Raw genomic sequence first — 24,256 nt, 5'->3', positions numbered from 1 at the left:
TGAATGAAATATTGTCACATCGGTTACGGCAAGACTCAGAGGTTATGTAATTTTTCTATTCTATATTTTTTTCTCAAATAAAGTCATCGGGGGGAAACAACCAACATACAGTGATTAAGCAGCGTAGCAATTTTCAAAAAACTTGAAAGTAAATACCAAATTAAAGCACAACTAAAGAAGGTTGTGTCTAAAAGAGTTAAATATAGGCAGCGCTTTTAAATTTACATTCTACATGTATCTGTTCCACTCATTCAATCTAACAAAGCCATAAAGATGGTGCCTAATTATAAACCTCAATAAATTACTGAGGGCAATCTTAAAGTAGCTGTACATCAGATAAATCCTAACTGTGTATGTGCTATTTGTTTCCCTTACTTTTTGAAATATTTTGTAAACCCTGAATAAGGATGTATACCTATAAGAAGTGATTTAATATGTAGGCTTTGTTGAATTTCTGGTGTGACAAAATACTAGTATTTCGTTTCTTTCTGGTTTTAATCATTTCTCTATTTTTCTACCAGAAAATTTATACGTAGTATTTCATCTTAAAAGTCACCAGCTTTAATAATGGCCCCCAAAGTATGCACTGCATCTACTGGTAGACACCTTTCCATTATAATGTGTTTTATTCTTATTTCCCTAAATAATGCACCTTTAAATTAAAAAAAAAAAAAACCCCAAAAACCAATTAATTCAAGAATGGAAGGATACATCATTTTGAATGTGTAGTGGATGGGAACAGATAAGGGCCAGAGATTTAACTTTGTACACATTTTTATATTGTTAAGATATTAAAAGGATGTTTTATTTTTAAACTCAAGCATTAATTTAAAAAAGTGTACTTCATGCAAAAAAAAATTCTGTAAAAACACTATATAAGTCAATATTGTTTTTAAAAGGCTACTGTGTAAAAATACACATTTATGTTCAGATGGTAGAGTAAGTCCTAGAAAAAATTAGTTCCAGATTTTACAGCAGCCTTCTAGGAAGTCAGTCCTTGAGTTCTCGTTATGCTGCCCAAGAAGGGCACCTGAGCCTGTTCAACTAAAGCAAGCAACACAGTCCATGGAGTGCTTGAGAATTCTAACCATTGTAGCAATACAGGAAAAAGGGAGACAGCTTCATGAGCAATTTTAGACCTTTGCACAGCTGATGGATCCTAACATTTTTCCAACACAGTTGAAAAGATCTTTATAGAATTCCATGGGTCAAAACTGTTGTCTCAAAATATTAACAACAGCCTATTTAAATCTCATTAATATCTCACCACATTAAGGCTATAAGGCTATATTTGTACTTGGATACTGATGTATTTTAAAAATAAACTGTGTCTAAAAAAGATTCAAAATAAAAAGTAAAATCAGGTATACTAATTCCATTAGGAAAACCAAACTTTTCACTTTAGTTACTTTTAGATATAAAATTGTTTGTACTTACATGTGATCTGTTGATACCTGGTTGAGGCTATGGACAAGTTGTGACACCAAATTATCATCCCTACAGGACAAAAGGCAGTTCACCTCTTCTGCTATTCGTGCATTAAAGAGAAGGCTCTTTGTAGTTGTAGCAGGTAAAGGAGATGGAAGAGGCAGCTGGTTCAGGACTATTTGGAAAAAAATTCAAATTATTAGAAACTAAGTGACTATAAGAAATCTCTTTAGAGCATATGTATTTCAAGATTAAAAATAAATTATACACTGTGAATGTAATTAATGTCACTGAATTGTACGCTTAAAATGGCAATACCATTTTTTAAAAAGTTACAAATATCAATGTGGCAAATTATTAAAAAACGTATCACCATTTCCCCAACAATCCCTAATCAACCCCCCAAAGTTCCCAAAACATCACTTGGGCTATAACAGGTTATACTTCCCTAAGAATAAAATTCAGTTCTTTTATATTCACACTTGTTTTTCATTTCTTAAATTTTCAACAGTTTAACAAATGACTACTCAAAGAGGTTATGTTAAACACTAGCTTTCAAGGTAGCTGAATTGAGAATATATTTACTAATTTCATCTATTCTTACTGATAAGATTTATCAGAATCACTAGTACTCTCACATAAGTATACCAAATAATAACACCTGGCTCTTCACCCAACTGTTGTTTTAGGTGCTGTCAAGTTGGTTCAGACTCATAGCGACCCGATGTACAACAGAACGAAACACCACCCAGTCCTGCCCCACCCTAACAATCATTGTTAAGGTTGAGGCCATTTTGGCAGTCACTGTGTCAATCCATCTCGTTGAAGGTCTTCCTCTTTTTTTTGCTATGAGTCGGAATTGATTCGATGGCACCGGGTGGGCTACCTTACCAAGCATGATATCCTTCTCCAGAGACTGATGCCTCCTGATAACATGTCCAAAGTATGTGAGATGTAGTCTCACCATCCTTGCTTCTAAGGAGCATTCTGGTTGTACTTCTTCCAAGACATATTTGTTCGTTCTTTTGACAGTCCATAGTATATTCAATATTCTCCAACACCACAATTCAAAGGCATCAATTCTTCTTCAGTCTTCCTTATTCACTGTCCAGCTTTTGCACGCATATGAGGCAAGCGGAAATACCATGGCTTGGGTCAGGCGCGTCTTAGTCTTCCAGGTGATATCTCTGCTTTTCAACAGTTTAAAGAGGTCTTTTGCAGCAGATGTGCCCAATGTAATGCATTGTTTGATTTCTTGACTGCTGCTTCCATGGGCGCTGATTGTGCATCTACATAAAATGAAATCCTTGACAACTTCAATCTTTTCTCCTTTTATCTTGATGTTGCTTATTTGTTCAGCCGTGAGGATTTTTGTTTTATGTTGAGGTGTAATCCACACTGAAGGCTGTGGTCTTTGGTTTTCATCAGTAAGTGCTTCAAAGTCCTCTTCACTTTCAGCAAGCAAGGTTGTGTCATCAGCATAATGCATGTTGTTAATGAGTCTTCCTCCAGTGTTGATGCCTGTGCTTCTTCACAGAGTCCAGCTTCTCAGAGTCTTTGCTCAGCATACAGACTGAACAGGTATGCTGAAAGGATACAACCCTGATTACACACCTTTCCTGACTTTAAACCATGCAGCATCCCCTTGTTTTGTTCCAATGACAGCCTCTTGACCTATTAGACAAGTATGTATTTTATTACGAGCTTAGGTATATTAAAAAATAAATGTCTGGCTTTAGAAGCAGAGCATTAAAAGAATAGAACTCTGGAGGACAAAGAATATCTAAGGAATCCTGCTCTAATTTACAAATTCATTAATGGTTCTCTTTTCTCTTCATTCAATTCCAACAGCAAATAAAAGAACATAAATGTTTTACAGTAGCTTAAATTCAGCTGTTTAATGTCTCTTCACCCAATGGAAATTTGCCCATTTATCTAAACTAACGGTTAAGAGAGCTAACTAAAATTTCAGGTACCTTTATTTTGCGTTGATCAGTCCCAGTGGGTTATCACAAATTTTTTATTAATTAATTAATTAAAAAAAAAAAAAGGAATCAAATTATTCTTAGTAAGTACCGTTTACTGGGCAAACTTTTAAAATATGAGGCGCATCTGAAGTGGTGGGCAGGAAGAACAAGAAGAAATCCCTGGTAGTATATCTGATTTTGTATTTCTATATATTAATACAGTTTATGCCTTAAAAAATTAGCTATAACAAAATAACAGAAACTACAGTGTTTCAAAAACCTTTCTATCCTAAACCCATCAGCTACTTTCTTGCTAAAACCTGTTGCTGTTGTTAGGTGCCGTTGAGTCGGTTCCAAATCAAAGCGATTCCATGTACAAGAGAATGAAACACTGCTTGGTCCTGCGCCATCATCACAGTCAGTACGATGCTTGAGCCAATCTTTGCAGATACTGCATCAATCCATCTTTTGTTGGGGGTCTTCCTCTTTTCGCTGACCCTCTACTTTACCAAGCATGATGTCCTTCTCCAGGGACTGGTCCCTACTGATAAAACGTCCAAAGTATGTGAGATGAAGCCTTGCCATCCTTGCTTCTAAGGAGCATTCTGGTTATACTTCTTCCAAGACAGATATGTTTGGTCTTTTGGCAAACCATGGTATGTTCAATATTCTTCATCAACACCATAATTCGAAGGCATCAATTCTTCTTCGGTCTTCCTTATTCACTATCTAGCTTTTGCATGTACATAAAAATACTATGGCTTGGGTCAGACACACCTTAGTCCCCAAAGTGACATCTTTCTTTTGTAAGACTTTAAAGAGGTCTTTTGCAGCAGATCTGCCCAACACAATAGTCGTTTGATTTCTTGACTGCACCTACTTCCGTGAGTGTTGACTGTAGATCCAAGTAAAATGAAATCCTTGGCAACTTCAATCTTTTCATTTATCATGATGTTGCTTATTGGCCCAGTTGTGAAGATTTTTGTTGTATGTTGCGGTAGAATCCATACTGAAGGCTGCAGTCTTTTATCTTCATCAGTAAGTACTTCAAGTCCTCTTCACTTTCAGCAAGCAAGCCTGCGTCGTATGTTAAGGAGTCTTCCTCCAATCCTGATGCTTCGTTCGTCATATAGCCTAGCTTCCCAGGTTATCTGTTCAGCATGCAGAGTGTTCAATAATTTCCATGTTCTGTTGGATCACCTTTCTTTGGAATGAGCACAAAAATTGATCTCTTCCATTCAGTTGGTCAGGAAGCTGTCTTCCAAACTGCTTGACGCAGATAAGTGAGCACCTCCAGCGCTGCATCCGTTTGTTGAAACATCTTAATTGGTATCCCGTCAATTCTGTAGCCTTATTTTTCACCTTTCCCTTCAGTGCAGCTTCTTCCTTCAGTACCACTCATTTCTGATCATATGCTACCTTCTATCAGCCAGTTCTTTTTGGTACAGTGACTGAGTACTTCTTCCATCTTCTTTTAAATGCTTCCTGCGTCATTCAATATTCTGCCCGTAGAATCCTTCAATACTGCAACTCGAAGCTTACAATTTTTCTTCAGTTCTTTCAGGTTAACAAATGCCGAGGGCGTTCTTCCCTTTGGTTTTCTAACTCCAGGTCTCTGCACTTCTTGTTATAATATTTACTTTGTCTTCTTGAACACCCTTTGAAATTTTTTGTTCAGCTCTTTTCCTTCATCATTTCTTCCATTCACTTTAGCTACTCTATGTTCTAGAGCAAGTCTCAGAGTCTCTTCTGACATCCATTTGGGTCTTTTCTTCTGTCTTTTGAATGACCTTTTGCTTTTTTCATGCTAACCTAGAAGTCATAAAATAGTCATGCTAATTTCCTAAGCTCAAAGTTGTACACTGTTCTATTTCACCCCAGTAAAACCATTTGGAAATAGGAAAAAATACAAATGAACAAAATAGAAAAATAGTGCAGCATTCTGAAAATGGATAAAATCATTTTGTGAAGGTATATTCTCATAGCTCCTTTATTATAAAGCTCCAAATCTTGCGCAACGCTACATAAAAGCATGCCGTGTCCTTCCTTTTCATCCTTCGTTTTTGTATCTCTTTTCTCTTTATTTATTGAGAATGACACAGGGATTATCATTGTAGGTAACTATCTGCCTCATTATGCATGGACTAAGAATTAGAGGTAGGTGCCTACTAAAAGGATGAATCCATAGAAAATTGTGTTACATTAAAAAAATATCAAAAGATTGACAATGTTTGTGAAATTTCTTAAATGTTCAGAGTAAAATAGGCGGCTGATACAGTTGTCCCTTGGTATCTGAAGGGGGCTGGTTTCAGGACCCCCCTCCCCCCTCATGGATACCAAAATTCACCGGTGCTCAAGTCTCTTACATAAAATGGTGTATGTAGTATGTCCTATAACATAGGCACATCCTCCCATATACTTAAAATCATCTCTAGATTGCTTATGATACTAAAAACCAAAAAACCAAACCCAGTGCTGTCGAGTCAATTCCCACTCATAGCGACCCTGTGGGACAGAGTAGAACTGCCCCAAAGAGTTTCCAAGGAGCGCCTGGCGGATTCGAACTGCCGACCCTTTGGTTAGCAGCCGTAGCACAAAACCACTATGCCACCAGGGTTTCCTTATAATACTTAATACAATGTAAATGCTGTGACAGTTGACATACTATATTGTATTGTACTATATTGTTTATGGAATAATTACAAGAAAAAAGGTCTGTACATCTTTAGTAGAGACACAACCATAGAGGCCTACCTACATAGTTCACATCAACAACGTAACATTTTTTTTCCTAGTATCTCCCATCCACAGTTGAATTCACAAACGTGGAACCCGTGGATACTGAAGGCTGACCATACCTATGAAAAATTACTGAACTGACATCCAAAATAACAGATGTCACTAAAAAAATATATATATATACATATAAGTTCGGTTGTTAAATTTTTTCTCCTTTGAAGGGCAATTTCAGCTCTAAAAAAATAAGTTTGCATTAGTTCCTCCATGCAATCTGCATGCTTCCTTAGATTTGATTTTTCATAATACTCTGTCATGTTCTTTGCTCCTTACTTTTTCATTAATCATGTAAAAACCATTTAACAAACATCTACAACCAATTCTTAATGGATTCTTAGTAGGAGACAGAAATTAAGGTCTTAACCTAATATTAGCTGGTAACACTAACTTTTGTTCTATTTTGCTTCTTTCACATTTATGCCAATAAATCAAAGGAAATAATGATGTTTGTCACTCAAAATTTTAAATCTTAACCATTTTTCTACTATGACATTATAGGTAACTTTTGTTACAGTCTCTCTCAAAATCACCGTTAACAAAAGAATAGGATTTAAATTACATAAATAAACCAAACTTACGATCTGTGAGACTAGCAATCCCCGCAAGAGTAGTGATGGGGACATGGGGCATATCCCCATTCATCCTGAAGTTCTGGAATGGTGGTTCCTATAGAAGTACTTAGTTCAGGTGCCAGCTGTCATTACTTCCCATTTCCCAAACACTGCAACGCACAAAAAACAGACAATTACTTGTAAAAATAAATCAAATAATTTGAGAATGGTAAGTAACAATATACTAATAGAAAACTCTTAATCACTATAAAAAAAATTGTTTTCTGCTTTTCTTGCTCAATCTAATAACAATAACAGTCATTTTTCTTATATCCTTAGTATATGTTAGACACTACAAAGTGCTTTGCACACATTAACTCATTTAGTCCTCATAATGTGCTAAGGCACACCTGACCCAATCCACAGGGTTTTCAATCGTCTCATATGCATGTGAAAGCTGGACAATGAGTAAGGAAGGCTGAACAAGAACTGATACTTTTGAATTGTGGTGCTGGGGAAGAATACTGAATATACCACAGACTGCCAAAAGATCAAACGAATCTAACTTGGAAGAAGTACAACCAGAAGGCTCCTTAGAAGCAAGGATGGAAAAACTTTGTCTCATGTACTTAGGACATGTTATCAGGATGGATCAGTCCCTGGAGAAGAACATCATGCTTGGTAAAGTAGAGGGTCATCGAAAAAGAGGAAGACCCTCAATGAGATGGACTGATACAGTGGTTGCAACAACGGGCTTAAGCATAACGATTCCGAGGACTGCAAAGAACCAGGTGATATTTCATCCTGTTGTATATACGGTCACTATAAGTTGGAACCAACTCGACGGTACCTAAGAACAACAACAGCCCGGCAAGGTGGGTGTTGGAGCCCTGGTGATGTAGCGGCTAAGCGCTTGGCCGCAAACCAAAAAGGTTGGTGGTTTGAATCCACCAGCATCTCTGTGGGAGAAAGATGTGGCAGTCTGCTTCTGTAAAGATTTGTAGCCTTGGAAAGCCTTCGGGGCAGTTTTACTCTGTCCTATAGGGTCGCTATGAGTTGGAATTTGACTCAATGGCAATAGGTCTGGTTTTTTGGTTTAAGGTGGGTACTATTATATCACGTAGTTTACTGGTAAGGAAATTTACAGGGCAATTAATTTATAGAGCAAGGATTAGAGCCCAGGAAGTCTGGCTCCAGAGTTTGTGTTCTTAACCACTAGACTGCATTGCTAGACAGGGATACTCAATCTTTACAAGCACTATAATTCTTTTCTACATCGTAAATGCATTAAGAATCCAGCTTCACTTTGCCTTCCTAGCTATGTCTGTCACCACTCTCCTATATAAACCATCCTCTCCAACCAAACTGGTCTAAAGACTGTCCTGAATCAATCTTGTGCTTTCCCATCTTTATATATTTCCTTAAGACATTCATCCTACTTCAGAAGTCCTCCCTACCTTAGTGCAAATCCTATAATTATTCAAGACCCAGGGCAAGTTCTTACTACTTCATGAAACCTCAGAAATATTCAGCCAAAAACTCTTTTAATCTACTTTGAACCTATGACATTTACTGCCCAACGTTCTTTTGGTAAAAATTATACATTCCTTTAAGATATCTTTTGAAACTTCTCTTGTTTCATTCTTATATAATTATTTAATGTTCATGTATTGACCTTGTCTTCTAACTATTGCTGCATGCTCCTTGAGATAAGGGCAAATGAAGGAAATAACACTATATGCCAAACCTTATTCTAGGAATTTTACATATGTTATCTCACATGATGGAAACACCCTTAGTGTACCATTACCATTTTATAAATATGGAAGCTAAGGTAACTTGGCTAAAAAGTGGTATAAAGCTCACATTTAACACCCAAGTCACCTGACTCAAAAAGTGAACTATAAGATCATATATTCCAGGAATAATGTGGAATAGTTTTTATATTGTTCACAGTGCCTTGCAAAAGCATTTTACACATAATAATAGGTGCTCAAAAATATCTGATGACAGATATAACTGATTTAGATCAAGAAACGACTCATATTCAAGAAATATCAGTTCCATCTTCAGGAATAATATATGTCAGATAGTAGGAGTATAATCGGTAAGAGCCCAGACTTACTGAAAGGATGACTGGGGAGTTGGCATACCTGACAAAGGCTGGAGAATAGAGGTAAGTGATACATCTCTTTCTGGTAACTGTCTATGTGGCTGGATAATTGCGGAGGGGAGTGGAGTCAAGAAATGAATCATTACCACATCATCCTACCCTACTTTTTCAGTGGGTTACCTACAGAAGACAGTTGCTTCCACATTTTGCCAGTCCTTACTGCATCAAACTTGGTTTTCCTTATCCTCAAAGAGATGGACTAACACAGTGGCTGCAGCAATAGGCTCAAGCAGAATAAGGATGGTGCAAGACTGTGCAATGTTTAGCTCTGTTGTACACAGGGTCACTATGAGGTGCAACCGACTCAACGGCACTTAGCAACGACAACAACATCTGTGACCTATCAGTCCTTTGACTTTTGCTCTGGGGCTCTAAGATACCTAAAATGGGTCTATCCTACTAGTGACACTTCAAGGACATGTATGCTCCAACTTGGAACTGTGTTGACTAGGCTCTGGCCTAAGAGCAACTTTTCTTTCTTTAGGTCATGTGGCTTTGGTATGGGAGTTGTAGGGACAAGTACTGCTGTCACCCTGATTTGGGTTGTCTCAGCACAAGCCACTGATCTCTCCCACTGCCTACAGCCATTTAAAAAATAAAATAAAGAAGATAGTATATGCACAGCCATGTAACTTCAATAATTTAGCAGAGATATTAAGGAAAATTTTATCAGCTCACAATATACTCAGGGTTGAGAAATTTCTTTAAAAGTACAGCAGAATGGGAATGTAGTATCTGAAAGATCTTTACAGAAATCCCAGTACCACCTACTTACTTAACTAGTCATGTGACCTTGGGTATGTCACTTACCTTCAGTTCTCTCAGATGCAAAATAAAATTAATAGATTTATAACACAGAATAGACACATTGGAAGGAGTGAGGTTCTACAGTCACCGAAAAGAGTGAAAATCTTACTTATGTACACCACTCGCATCCAAAGTGTGGTCTGAAGACTCTTGGTGGTGGCAGTGGTGGTGGTATCTCTGAGATCCTTTCGGGGAAGGGAGGATCATAAAGCCTAACCTATTTTCATAATAATACTAAGTTATTATTTCCCTTGTTCACTGTGTTGAAATTTGCACTGGTGGTACATAAGTAAAACTGGTAGGCAAAACTGCTTGCATCTTATCACAAAGGAAGCGTGTAAAACCAAAACTGTATAAGCAATCATTATCTTCTTCACTGCCACACATTATCAGGTAAACAAACCAACAAACAAATACGAAAACGCACACGTTTTAAAATGCCAGTTTTACTTAAGCTGTCCATATGAACCAGTAAAAATTACTAATTTTATTAAATTCCAACCTTTGAGCCCATATTTTTTTTATATTCTGTGTAACAAAATGAGAAGTACACATAAAGTACTTCTGCTGCATACCAAAAGACACTTGGCAATGGTTTGAGTTGTCAATTCCAATTAGCCACTTTTTTCATGAAGTACCTATTTTGTCTTGAAAAAATGACTGATAAACCATGGTTATTCAGATTTGGGTATCTGGCAGACATCTTTTCAAAAGTGAGTGAGACAAGCTTGACATTTCAAGGAGGGCAACTGACACTACTTGTTGTCAATAATAAAATTAAAGCTTTAAAGTGAAAATTAGAATGTATCTGCCACCATGAGCTTGACAGCTTCTAAACTTAAAAAGTCTTTTCTGATGAGACTAGTGATGATCTCTGGTGAGATCAAATGTGATTTTTTGATACTGAATGAATCGTGATAACATTTAGGTATCTACATAATTTAGTCAACTGTTAAATGACCAGCGCACACTGTTTTAAAAATCACACCAGGGTAAAAGATTCATTCACAGTGTAAGAGAGACCAACAGATTTTAACATGAGCAGACAAAAAATTTGTTGCTATAGTTTCAGATTCCAAGTTACAACTCATCTTACAACTACCATTTGCTGAATTTTGGTGTAGTATCAAAGAAAAATATCCTAAATTATCCGAACAGACTATTAAAATACTAAATACTCCTCCCTGTACTGTTAGATTTTCTTCACATACTACAACAAAACAACACATTGTAACAGACTGAATGCAAAGGCAGGTGTGAGGAACCAACTGTCTTCTATTAAGCTAGACATCAAAGAGATTTGCAAAAATGTAATACAATGTTACTCTTCTCACTCATGTTTGGGAAAATCGAGTTACTTTTCATAAAAATATATTTTAATATGAAGTGAATTTATATTGCTACTTTAAAATTCATTCATAAGTAAATACTTCAAAACTTTTAGTTCTTAACTCCTAACACAGTAAATATTGATAGACACAGACCATTAATCTTCGGGTCCTCAATAATTTTAAGAACATACTGGAAAGCAAAAAGTTCAAGATTTGTTGATGTACAGTATACATTCTTTTTTTTTTTTTTAATATAACCCTGTAAAGTAGTTCTTAAGCATACTAAAGCTTAAGCACTACTGAGCTAAACTAAAGTAGAAATGTTACAAACCCCTTGCTGTGGAGTCAATTCCAACTCATGGTGACCCCACGTGTGCAGAGCAGAACTGCACGCACAGGGTTTTCAAGGTTGTGACCTTTCAGGACCAGATGGCCAGGTCTTTCTTCTGAGGTGCTGATGGGTAGGTTTCAACCACCAACCTTCTGGTTAATAGGCACTTAACCATCTGTTCCGCCCAAGGGCTGTCAATGTTCCCATAGAAATGACTTAAGTGACTTAAATATTCAGCTTTTACCATGATGTAAAGGAGTCCTGGTGGTGCAATGGTTAAAGCTCTTGGCCAGTAACCCAAAGATCAGTGGTTCAAACCCCCCAGCTGCTCCATGGGAGAAAAGGCCTGGTGATCTACAACAATATCATGACGTAATATCCAATAGATATATGAAGACTTTCTATAAGCTGCTAAACACCTTGTCCATTATTCCGTTCAATGTCCCCAAGTTTTTCTCATCTTAGTTTCAACATGTAGCTTTTAGATCATTTACCTTTCCTTTAATAGTACATACGTAGTTCTTTTTGGAAATAGACAATATGACATTTTAATAATGCAAACATTAATCAAAGATGTTTTTATTAAAAACTAATCAGCAAATATAGAAAGTCTATTCCACTTCAACCAAGACACGCTGCTAAAATAGAAAATTAAATTGTAGCTTCCAGTTTAAAGTTTAAATGTTTTTCTTTTTTTGAGGTTGTATTTGCTGGTCAGTCAGAGTTAAGAGGGATTCTAAGACTTCTGCATCCTAAACTTCAAAACAATCAAATGATATAACACTAACAATTTTCCTAACTCATTTATCTTAATGTGATTTTGTAAGTAAAAAAAAAAAAAGTAGTATACAGATATCCAAAAACCAATCCCACTGCTATCCAGTCGATTCTGACTCATAGCAACCCCACGGGGTTTCTCAGCCTGTAAATCTCTATGGAAGCAGACTGCCACATCTTTCTCCCATGGAACCACTGGTGGTTTCAAACCACGGACCTTTCGGTTAGCAGTGAACTGCTTGAACCACTGCATCACCAGGGCTCCTGTATACAGACACAGGTAGATAAAATTAAGAATTTTCTCCCCCCAACATTTTTACTATAAATACGATATATTGAGAAAGGTGTACAAAACATGCATTTATAGTTTAACAGAGTTATAAAGTAAGCATTCATAGACCTACCACCTAGAAGCCTAGAATCACAGTCCCCTCTAGAGGTAACCACTACCCCGGCATTATGGTAATCTTTTCCTTTACAATTTAATGACTTTTATAGCATACATTCTTTTCTAATAGCCAGCCAAGGAAAAAATATTACTTTCCTTTGATGAGTGCTTGATATAAAATTCAGTAATAAAAAGCTATTAAAAGGAAATAACACAAGAAATAGTAGAGGAAAGATATAACTATTGGCTATCCTATATTTGTCCTTTCTTAGCAAAGCAGCGGACTTAACTCTGTGAAGTTATTAATCTGATTCTTTTAACAGTTACTAAAGAAACTGAACGCAATGTTCAAGAAAACAGCAGTCACATCAAGCACTAAAAATAAATAAATAATCAGAATATAAACATCCTGATAGAGGTCACCAAGACACAATGAATTTTTTCTAAGTTTATGGTAATAAGAAAATGCCAATTTATGGTTAATTGATGGAAAAAAGTAATTGAATGCAAATTATTTATAGAGTGTCACAAAACACTTCCGTTATTCATACACAACTTACTGTTGTGCATGTAAACTGCAATCCCAAACAGATTACGTAGTAACAAATGACCATGTTTACCTGTTTAACTCAGAGGACACAAACATAAAGAATAACATGCTAGAGGATTCTGTCTCTACTGTGGCCTACCTCACTTTATTTTTCTAAATCCCAGGTGAATAACATGTAAAGTAGATGCAACCCTGGGCTGCAGTTTTTTGTGTGTTTTTTGCCCCAAATTATTTACGTGATTAGTAACCACACATGAACTAGAAAAATGATAAACTTAACCCCATTGTGCTTTCTTCGTGATGTAACAGGATAGCTGAATACTCTGATGTCAACTGAAAATCCAGAGCAAGGAGGTTGGCACAGAAGAGCAACGATGCTTGCTTGGTTTGAAGTCTGTAACTATGGACTGAATCAATGACTACTGCAAATATATTTATACCTCACTGCTGAACTATGTTGATATCACTATGATTCAAAATTCTGAAGAGCAGCAGAGATATTTGGTAAAAATGGACTTATAATTTAAGAAGAAAGTCACAGATTTTGAAGAATATGAGCTATCTGTGGAAAGGCTGCTGTTGTTAGGTGATGTTGAGTGGGTTCCGACTCACAGCGACCCCGTGTACAACAGATCAAAACACTGCCCAGTCCTCAGACATCCTCACAATCCTTGCTACAGTTGAGCCCACTGTTGCAGCTATTGTGTTAATCCATCTTGTTGAGGGTCTTCCTCTTTCACTGACCCTCTACTTCACTAAGCATGATGTCCTTCTCCAGGAACTGATCCCTCCTGGTAACATGTCCAAAGTAAGTGAGACACAGTCTCGCCATCCATTATTCTAAGGAGCATTCTGGTTGTCCTTCTACCAAGACAGCTTTTTTTCATCTTTTGACAGTCCACGGTATATTCAATACTCTTCATCAACACCATAATTCAAAGGCATCAATTCTTCCGTCTTCCTTATTCACTGTCTAGCTTTCGCATGCATGTGAAGCGACTGAAAATACCATGGCTTGGGTCAGGCGCACTTTAGTCCTCAAGTGACATCTCTGCTTTTTAACACTTCAAGGAGGTCTTCTGCCGCAGACTTGCCCAAGGCAATACTTTGATTTCTTGACTGCTGATTGTGAACCCAAGTAAAATGAAATCCATGGCAACTTCAGTATTTTCTCCATTTATCGTGATGTTGCTTATTGGTCCAGTTGTGAGGATTTTTGTTTTCTTTATGTTGAGGTGTAATCCATACTGAAGGCTGTAGTACATGGCTAACTTTTATTGGAAGGCCACCCAGGTCCATCAAGGAACAGAATTCCTAGGATTCTAGACATGAATATACATATTCTTTATTAACTATACATGGCATTTCTGGTTCTGGATTTGGACAATGTTTGGTCTCTCTGGCTCTGTGAAACTACATTGTCTTTCATGAAACTGTTGAAACTGAACTTGACAGTCATCATCTCTGGGGAACAATGTGTCCCAAATGAAACAGAAACCAAATGGTAAAGACGATTGTAATGAGTGCTTTAAAACTGTCACTTAAGGTAGTGCTTTTCAATCTGTGGTACATAGTGACCTATTAAAAAATGGTGGACTGAAAAATAAATTTAGTGAGTTGAAAGCAACATAGAGAGGGATGGAGGGGATAGAAATATATGAATATATTATGTATTGCTTTGTGAATCTAGGTAAAATATCTTTCCAATTGTGGGTCAGAAACCCTGGTGGTGTAATGGTTAAGTGCTACGGCTGCTAACCAAGGGGCGGCAGTTCAAATCCACCAGGCACTCCTTGGAAGCTCTACGGGGCAGTTCTACTCTGTCCTCTAGGGTCACTATGAGTCGGAATCGACTTGACGGCAGTGGGTTTGTTTTGTTTTTAATTGTGGGTCACAGGCAAACAGTTTGAAAGCTGCTGACCTAAACAAAGAAAGAAGGAAAGAAAGTTGCTCACCTCCTAAATGGCAATAGGAATGAAATAATGCACATAAATTATCTGACATACTGCCTGGTACGTGGTAAGTGATCCAAAAAGTTCACCGGGAGGAACAAGAGAAGCTAACATAGGTTTGGGAGAAGAGAGAAAATAAATAGGTGAATTAGGGACAAATGGGATCTTTTCAATACAAATAATTCCCATTTCTGAAAGACCTATTATAAATTATCATTTGGAATTCCAGTACATATTTCTCTACAGTCTTATAAACTGTAGCTATAGTCCTAAGTCTGCCCATCTACAATTACTTAAATGATAAGGTGGCTGAAATAAATACTGGCAATACAATGCAGAAGAAAACCAAACTGTTTTAATACTAAGAACTAAATCAAACACAAAAAAAACTGAGTAAGAAATCATTTATAAACTAATTTTAAGAAGGGCTTGAGGTTTGGTTAAAAGTGCTTAATTAGGCGAAGATGATATAGTAAATTCTGTATTTAGCTCATTTTAATGAGTCTGAGGGGAACTTCTAAGCACTTTCCAAGATTTTTAAAGACCCTAGTTCTTTTTCATTTAATTTCATTTCAAAATTTATGACTTCCTAATGCAAATCAAAGAAATGCAAATAAAACACTATGGGCAGAAGTTACAATAATATTCAAATTCAAATGAATCTGGGGTAAAGAGCAGTCTCATAATGTGATATAGATAAACTTTCCTGGAGGGCCACTCTGCAACCTACAACCAAGGTAGAAAAGTGTATAACCTTTTCCCAACAATGTCACTTCTAGAAATACATCCTAAAGAAATGATTAGATATGTGCTTGAAACTGTATGTACACAGATGTTGCTATACCGTGTCATTACATTTTAGTAGTGAAAAATTAGTAAAAATGACCACGATGATAAACACTTATTGAGCACTTAAAAACCTGTTGCTGTTGAGTCAATTCTGACTCATGGCAACTCCACGTGTTACAGAGTAGAAATGCCCTATAGGATTTCCTTGGGGCTCTGTAGGACAAAGTCCTGGTGATCTACTTCCATGAAAATTACAGACAAGAAAATCCTATGGGGCAGTTCTACCCTGTCACATGGGGTCACTATGTAGGAATAGACTCAATGGTACCCAACAAAAACAATCTTTATGGAAACAGATCACCAGGCCTTTCTTCTGTAGTACTGCAGGGTGGGTTCAAACCATTTGCGCCACCATTATTTCAGCATTTACCTTTCCGAGCACTTACTATGTAATAAAAATTGTTGTAATCACTCTACACGCATTCTCACTTATTCCTCATAAAATGCTATGAGGTACTAATACTACAGTTTTATTGATGAGGAAAAGGAGCCCTGGTGGCACAAATGGTTAAGCACGTGGCTGCTAACTGAAAGGTTGGTGGTTCAAACCCACTCAGGAGGTCTGTGGGAGAAAGACCTGGCAATCTGCTTCTAGAAGATTACAGCCAAGAAAACCCTATGGGTATAGAACAACCAGAACACAATTAAAGAGAATGCTGACTCATTGTGAGGAACGTAACTAATGTCACTGAACAATTTGTACAGAAACTGTCAAATGGAAACCTAATTTACTGTGTATGTAAGCTTTCACCAAAAAAACAATAAAATTTTATTTAAAAAAACAAACAATTCTATGGGGCAGTTCTACTCTGTCGCAGGGGGTTGCTATGAGTTGAAACAGTCTCAATGGCACCCAAAAACAACAACTGATGAGGAAACTGAGGTACAGAAAAAATGAGTTACTTGCCTAAGCTCATACAACAGGAATCAGACCCAGGCTGAATGGCAAATGGATGTTTAAGACAACAACTAAAATATCTAACAATATTTTTATGTTATCACTCTACAAGAGAAAGATATGGCAATCTGCTTCCATAAAGATTACAGCCTTGGAGACCCTATGAGGCAGTTCTACTCTGTCCTACAGGGTCACTATGAGTCGGAATCAACTCGATGGCAGTCGACAGCAGTGGGTTTTATTACTGGTCTAATAAATTTTTTTTAATAAATGAAGCCATATTCATGAAAGATTACTATGCGTCAATTGAAAATCATGTTGTGTAATCAATATTGATGTGAGGAAAGAAAATAGTCACAATATATAGCAAGGAACAAAGAACACAGGCTTCGTACATCTGAATCCAAACTCTTCCACTTACTAGTAATCTGACATGGAAAAATTACTTAATCTCTTGGTACCTCAAGTTTCCTCTTCTACTCTGTCACATGGGGTCATTATGAGTTGGAATAGACTTGACAGGAAGTAGGAGGCAGGTAATATTAATTTTGTTCTGAGGATGAAATGAGTTAATACATGCAAAGTATTTAGAACTGGGCTGGGCATATAGCAAGTGTTCAACAAATCTGAGCTGCTATTTATTACACAGCTTTCTACACAGCTTTCTTGCTTTTATCATGTATGCTCTCTCAGAAATCTTTTGTATACACAGACATGCCTTATTCCTTTTCTAATATTACTTCACAGGATGGTTGAAGCATCAAATTTAAATGAATGTTATTCAAAAAAAGTAAAACCTCGCACTTTTTATATTATGCTCATAACCTCTTTTCAAAATTGGCATAAAATATTTTTATAAATAATCTTGCCAAGCATAAATCTTTTATTTCCTATATTTCTGAATACACCAAAGATGAACTAAATGTATGATAAATATATCAATTTGGTAGCTTTTTCCATAACAACTGTTCACTCTGTCTTAGCAATTGAATAACTAAAATTCCTTTAAATTCTACTTCATGTTGTTCTTCAAAATAATGTCCCACCTTTTCTTTGATAGAATGAAAGCATTTTCCTTCTACTTGTTAAGATGTTTATCAGTGAAAATAATTTAAAGTGTCATACACTAGATTAGATCAATAGTTCACGCAACCCATATATGTACTCCTTGAACTAGAAACGCTACCTAAAACAACAGAGTTTCTATGGTATTTGGCCCTTTATGATGATGCATCCAATAATATTTATTCTGCGTCACTGTCTCAGACATTACACTAGGCAAGAAAAATAAAGTGGACTTCAAAATTTGAGTTTGGTCATGGGGATGTTGAAAAGGGGATGGACCTTTCAGGGAGTGAAAAAGGAAAGAATCGCTGAACTAAAACCTAACCCAGTTTTACTGTGTCTTCTCCGTATTTAATTCCTCCAAAAACCTGTGTCAAATTTATTTAAAATAAAAAGCAATGGTTGACACCAGAAAAACTAGATGGTGCCTGGGTAGCACCAAAGACTGCCCTGACAGGGAACACAACAAAGAATCCCTGATGGAGCACAAGAAAAGTTGGATGCATACCTCAAATTCTAGTAAAACGACCAGACTTAATGGTCTGACTCAGACTGGAGGGACCCCAAAGGTCATGGCCCCTGGATACTGTTAGCCCAAAACTAAAACCACTTCTGAAGCCAACTCTTCAGACAAAGATTAGACTGGGCTATATGACAGAAAATGATACCGGTGAGGATGTGCTTCTTTCTTAGCTCAAGTAGACACACGAGACTATGTGGGCAGCCCCTGTTTGGAGGTGAGATGAGAAGGCAGAGGGGGACACAGAAGCTGGTTGAATGCACACAGGAAATACAGGGTGGAGAGAAAGAGCGTATTGTCACATTGTAGGGAGAACAACTAGGGTCACATAACAATGTATGTATAAGTTTTTGTATGAGAAACTGAATTGTAAATTTTCACTGAAAGTACAAAAAAAAAAAAAAAGCAATGGCAAAGCTCTTAAAATTCATGAAAAGATATCCAAGATATACTACTAAGTGAAAATACTATCAATATGCACAGTACGATCCCATTTTTGCCTAAACTATCTTATATCTATATATCACGTGTCTGTCACTTTGTCTTACTGTGGTGGGTTGTGTGTTGCTGTGATGCTGGAAGCTATGTCACTAGTATTTCAAGTACCAGCAGGATCACCCATGGTGGACAGGTTTCAGTGGTGCCTCCAGACTAAGACACACTTGGAAGAAGGACCTGGCAGTCTACTTCTGAAGAAATCAGCCAGTGAAAACCTTATGAATAGCACCAGAACACTGTCTGGAAGATGGGCCCCTCAGGTTGGAAGGTACTCAAAATACGACTACGGAAGAGCTGCCTCCTCAAAGTAGAGCTGACCTTAATGACATGGATTAAGTCAAGCTTTCTGGATCTTCATATGCTGATGTGGCATGCCTAAAAATAAGAAAAAATAGCTGCAAACATCCACTAATAATTGGAACATGGAATGTATGAAGTATGAATCTTGGAAAATAGGAAGTTATCAAAAATGAAATGGAATGCATAAAGATAGATATCCTTGGCATTAGTGAGCTGAAAAGGACTAGCATTGGTCTTTTTCAATTGGACACTCATATGGTCTACAAGGCAGGGAATGACAAACTGAAGAGGAATGGTGTCATATTCATCGTCAAAACATTTTAACATTTATCCTGAAGTACAAACCTGTCAGTGATAGGATAATATCCACGAACCTACAAATAAGACCAGTTAATATGACTATTATTCAAATTTACACACCAACCACTAATGCCGAAGATAAAGAAATTGAAGAATTTTACCAACTTCTGTAGTCTGAAATTGATCAAACATGCAATCAAGATGCATTGATGATTACTGGTGACTGGAATGTGAAAGCTGGAAACAAAGAAGAAGGATCAGTAGTTCAAAAATATGGCCTTGGTGACAGAAACGGCACTGGAGATTGCATCACAGAATTTTGCAAGACCAACAACTTCTTCATTGAAAATACTTCTTTTCAACACCATAAACAGTGTCCACACACGTGGACCTCACTCAATAGAATACACAGGAAATCAAATCAACTAAACCTGTGGAAAGAGATGACGGAGAAGTTCAATACTATCAGTCAGAACAAGGCCGGGGCTGACTTTGGAACAGACCATAAATTGCTCCTATGCAAGTTCAAGTTGAAGCTGAAAAAAATTAAAACAAGTTCACAAGAGCCAAAAGATGACCTTGAGAATATCCCACGTGAATTTAGAGATCATCTCAAGAATAGATTTGACACACCAAACAGTAATGACCGAACACCACATGAGTTGTGGGACGACCTCAAGGACATCATATATGAAGAAAGCAAAGGATCATTAAAAAGACAGGAAAGAAAGAAAAGACAAAAATGGATGTCAGAAGAGACTCTGAAACTTGCTCTTAAAACACAGAGCAGTTAATCAAATGGAAGAAATGATAAAGTTAAAAGGCTGAACAGATTTCAAAGGGCGGCTCGAGAAGAAAAAATATCATAATGAAATGCACAGAAGCCTGCAGTTAGAAAATCAAAAGGGAAGAAGAAGCTCAGCATTTCTCAAGCTAAAAGAACTGAAGAAAAAATTAAAGCCTCAAGTTGCAATTTTGAAGGATTCTATGGGCAAAATATTGAATGACACAAGAAGCATCAAAAGAAGATGGACAGTATACACACAGTCCCTGTACCAAGAAGAACTGGTCAATGTTCAACCATTTCAGGAGGTAGCATATGATCAAGAACCAATGGTATTGAAGGAAAAAGTCCAAGTTGCACCAAGGCACAGTGGTGAAAAACCAGGCTCCGGGAATTGACGGGATACCAACTGAGATGTTTCAACAAACGGATGCAGCGCTGGAAACACTCACTCGCCTATGCCGAGAAATTTGGAAGACAGCTTCATGACTAACTGATTGGAAGGGATCCATACTTGTGCCCATTCCAAAGAAAGGTGATCCAACAGAATGTGAAAATTATCAAACAATATCATTAATATCTCACAGAAGTAAAATTTTGCTGAAGACAACAAATGATTGCAGCAGTACACTGACAGGGAACTGCCAGAAATTCAAGCCGGATTCAGAAAAAGACCAGGGAACAAGGTATGTCATTGCTGATGTCAGGTGGATCTTGGCTGAAAACTGAATACCAGAAGGATGTTACCTGTGTGTTACTGACCATGCAAAGGCATTTGACTGTGTGGATAACTCCAAAACAGTTAACTGTGCTCATGAGGAACCTGTATATAGAGCAGAGGCCATCGTTCAAACAGAGCAAGGGGACACCGTGTGGTTTAAAATCAGAAAAGGCATGCATCAAGATTGTATCCTTTTACCATGCTTATTCAATCTGTATACTGAGCAAATAATCTGAGAAGCTGGACTACAGCAAGAAGAACAAGGCATCAGGATTGGCAGAAGACTCATTAACAACCTGCATTATACAGATGACACAACCTTGCTTGCTCAAAGTGAAGAGGACTTGAAGCACTTACTAATGAAGATCAAAGACCACAGCCTTCAGTACAGATTACACCTCAATGTAAAGAAAACAAAGCTCCTCACAATGGGACCAAAAAGCAACATCATGATAAACGGAAAAAAGATTGAAGTTGTCAAGGATTTCATTTTACTTGGATCCACAATCAATACCCATGGAAACAGCAGTCAAGAAATCAAAAGACGGGTTGCATTGGGCAAATCTGCTGCAAAAGACCTCTTTAAAGTGTTAAAACGTAAAGGTGTGCCTGACCCAAGTCATGATATTTTCAATCGTTTCATGTGTATGCAAAAGCTGGACAATGAATAAGGAAGACTGAAGAAGTACTGACACCTTTGAATTATCATGTTGGCGAAAAATATTGACTATACCACGGACTGCCAGAAGAACGAACAAATCTGTTTTGCAAGTACAGCCAGGATGCTCTCTTAGAAGGGAGGATGGTGAGACTTCATCTCACTCAACTCTGGACATGTTATCAGGAGGGACCTGATAGGAATCCCTGGAGAGGGACATCAATGCTTGGTAAAGTAGAGGGTCAGCGAAAGAGAAGAATACCGTCAAGGTGACGGATAGACACAGTGGCTGCAAGGATGGGCTCGAGCATAGCTATGACTGTGAGGATGGTGTAGGATGGGGCAGTGTTTCGTTCTGTTGTACATAGGGTCGCTATGAGTTGGAACCGACTCAACAGCACCTAACGACAACAACGTATCTATGTACAAATACAGCAAAACCCATGTAAACTGGAGCCTGTGTAAGGCAGAGAAACCTGTGAGAGAGGGAACCCTCAAATATTTTCCATTAATGGAGAGCAACAGAAAAGTGGTAAGATGACACTCTGTCAAAGGTGGAAAACTTGCGAGACCTGGAAAAGCAAGGCAGTCAAGTTTCGGCTCTCACAGGTTTCACTGTACTAGCCTTCAGTGCAAGGAAAGGCTGAAAGCCTTTTCAACGACTTAAAAGATGCATGCGCAGCAAGTGAAGGTGACTGCGATGAAGAATTCATTTCAAGGAGGGGTTGGTTCAATGATTTCAAAGTAAGGGCAAATTTGTGTCACATAAATTTTTTTTAAAGGGCAAGTACAAGTTGTCTGTAAGCTGGATGTTTGTAACCCAGGGACTGCCTGTACATTTATTGCTTTAATTTTTTTTACTTTGAGAATATTATGTTATGATTCAGACAAATGATATAAACTATGGATAGAAATGAAAAAGACTGAGTCTTCTAATAGTTGCCTTTATATGAACATAGATTATGCTGGGATATTTAATTATCCATGAAATCTACTTTAAGCATCTACTATATGAAGGTGTTGTGCTAAGTGCTAAAGATTAATAGTATATGTAGGGTGTATTCATAAACATTTTGGCCAGAACATATGGCCAGAAAGGTGAACTGGAACCTGCAAAGAAGTCTAGTATGTAATGTTGACTGTTTCCTTGTATTTTTGATAAAAGCGAAAAACCAAAAAACCAGACCCGTTGCCATCGAGTCGATTCCGACTCACAGTGACCCTACAGGACCAAGTAGAGCTGCCCCACAGAGTTTTCCAAGGACCTGCCGGTGGATTCAAACTGAAAAGGTCAGCAGCGGAGTTCTAAACCACTGTGCCACCAAAAAAATAAAAAAACCAGGGCTCCAAAAAGAAAGAATGGAGGCAATTAAGTCTTGTTAGGAGAATATTGCAATACTGACGTGTAACGATGGTTCACTTTTGGACTTGCTCAGATTGAAATGGCAATGTAACACCTTGTTGAAGACATCTAAAGCTGGAAGCTGGAAATTCAGGAACAGACATAAGTGGTCAGAACTTCAACTCCAGATATGAAAAATAATTACAGAGGGTTGATAACAGCTAAATTATAATAAATGAAATTGCTAAGAGATAAGGTAGCATTGTAGGGGGAAAAAAGTCTTTTTTTAGCCCTTCTTCTGTGCCAGACATTTAACACGCCTTTTTTCCTTAATCATGACAAAATCAGAAGGCTGCGAAGATTATCTCCATTTCACAGGTGCAAAAGTTAAGGCTCAGAGCCTAACTACTTTGCCTGCGGCTCCACAGACAGTACAAAGCAGATCTGGGATTTGAACTCAGGTGTTTCTAACCAAATCTTATATTTTCATACATGTCTGAAGGACATAAACCTGGGAAATATCTACTACATTAATATAACAGCAATATAAATCAATAAAAGCTATACAGAAAACAGCTAAAGTTCCTCAGAGAAGCTAAATGTCTGTTCAAGGTCTCACAGCTAGTAACTGACCTAGCCAAGACTAGAATACAAATGCTTAATGGCTACTTCATTATTCTTCACACAACATGTTGCCTTGAGTGATTATAACATTATTTTGAAATAACTCAGATTTCATATATGTGGATTATTTAGCTGATTAGCACTCTTCTTCCTAGGTAATGTTACTCTTGCCTGAGGGGACGGGGCTTAAAACTAGTATGTTTTTATTGTCCCAGGTTGTATTACATTTAATATTATGTCTCAACTCCTCCTGGGAAATAGGATAAAAATCCTAAATAGCTAAAAAGGTAAGTAAATAAATAAACCTATGTTGTACTATCCACAAGGTTTTCTTATGGGTAAGAAATTTCTTATGGATTAGTTTATGGTATATTCTAACTGAATATTCCATGGACAGCCAGAAGAATGAACAAATCTATCTTGGACGAAGTACAGCCAGAATGCTCCTTAGAAGCAAGACTTTGTCTCGCTTATTCTGGGACATATTATCAGGAAAGAGGAGTCGCTAGAAAAGGACATCATGTTTAGTAAAGTGGAGGGTCAGCAAAAATGAGGAAACCCTCCACAAGACAGACTGACATAGTGGCTGCAACAACAGGCTCAAACATACCAAAGGCTGTGCAGATGGCACAGGACCAGGCAATGT

General features: G+C 37.4%; 1 protein-coding gene across 1 annotated transcript in view; it reads right to left on the bottom strand.

Moving 5' to 3' along the window:
- Nucleotides 1-24,256, bottom strand: part of NIPBL (NIPBL cohesin loading factor) — a 208,640-nt gene that overhangs the window by 101,710 nt on the left and 82,674 nt on the right. The window contains exons 2-3 of the mRNA XM_049862484.1: nucleotides 6,770-6,912; nucleotides 1,438-1,603 (exon numbers count right to left, since the gene is read on the bottom strand). Coding sequence (XP_049718441.1) covers nucleotides 1,438-1,603; nucleotides 6,770-6,833 — 230 coding nt within the window. The 5' untranslated portion in view covers nucleotides 6,834-6,912. The remainder of the gene's footprint in view (nucleotides 1-1,437; nucleotides 1,604-6,769; nucleotides 6,913-24,256) is intronic.

Source organism: Elephas maximus, chromosome 2 (assembly GCF_024166365.1).
Source record: "Elephas maximus indicus isolate mEleMax1 chromosome 2, mEleMax1 primary haplotype, whole genome shotgun sequence".
Lineage (NCBI taxonomy): Eukaryota > Metazoa > Chordata > Mammalia > Proboscidea > Elephantidae > Elephas > Elephas maximus.
This window is presented reverse-complemented; position numbering and strand designations above follow the sequence as displayed.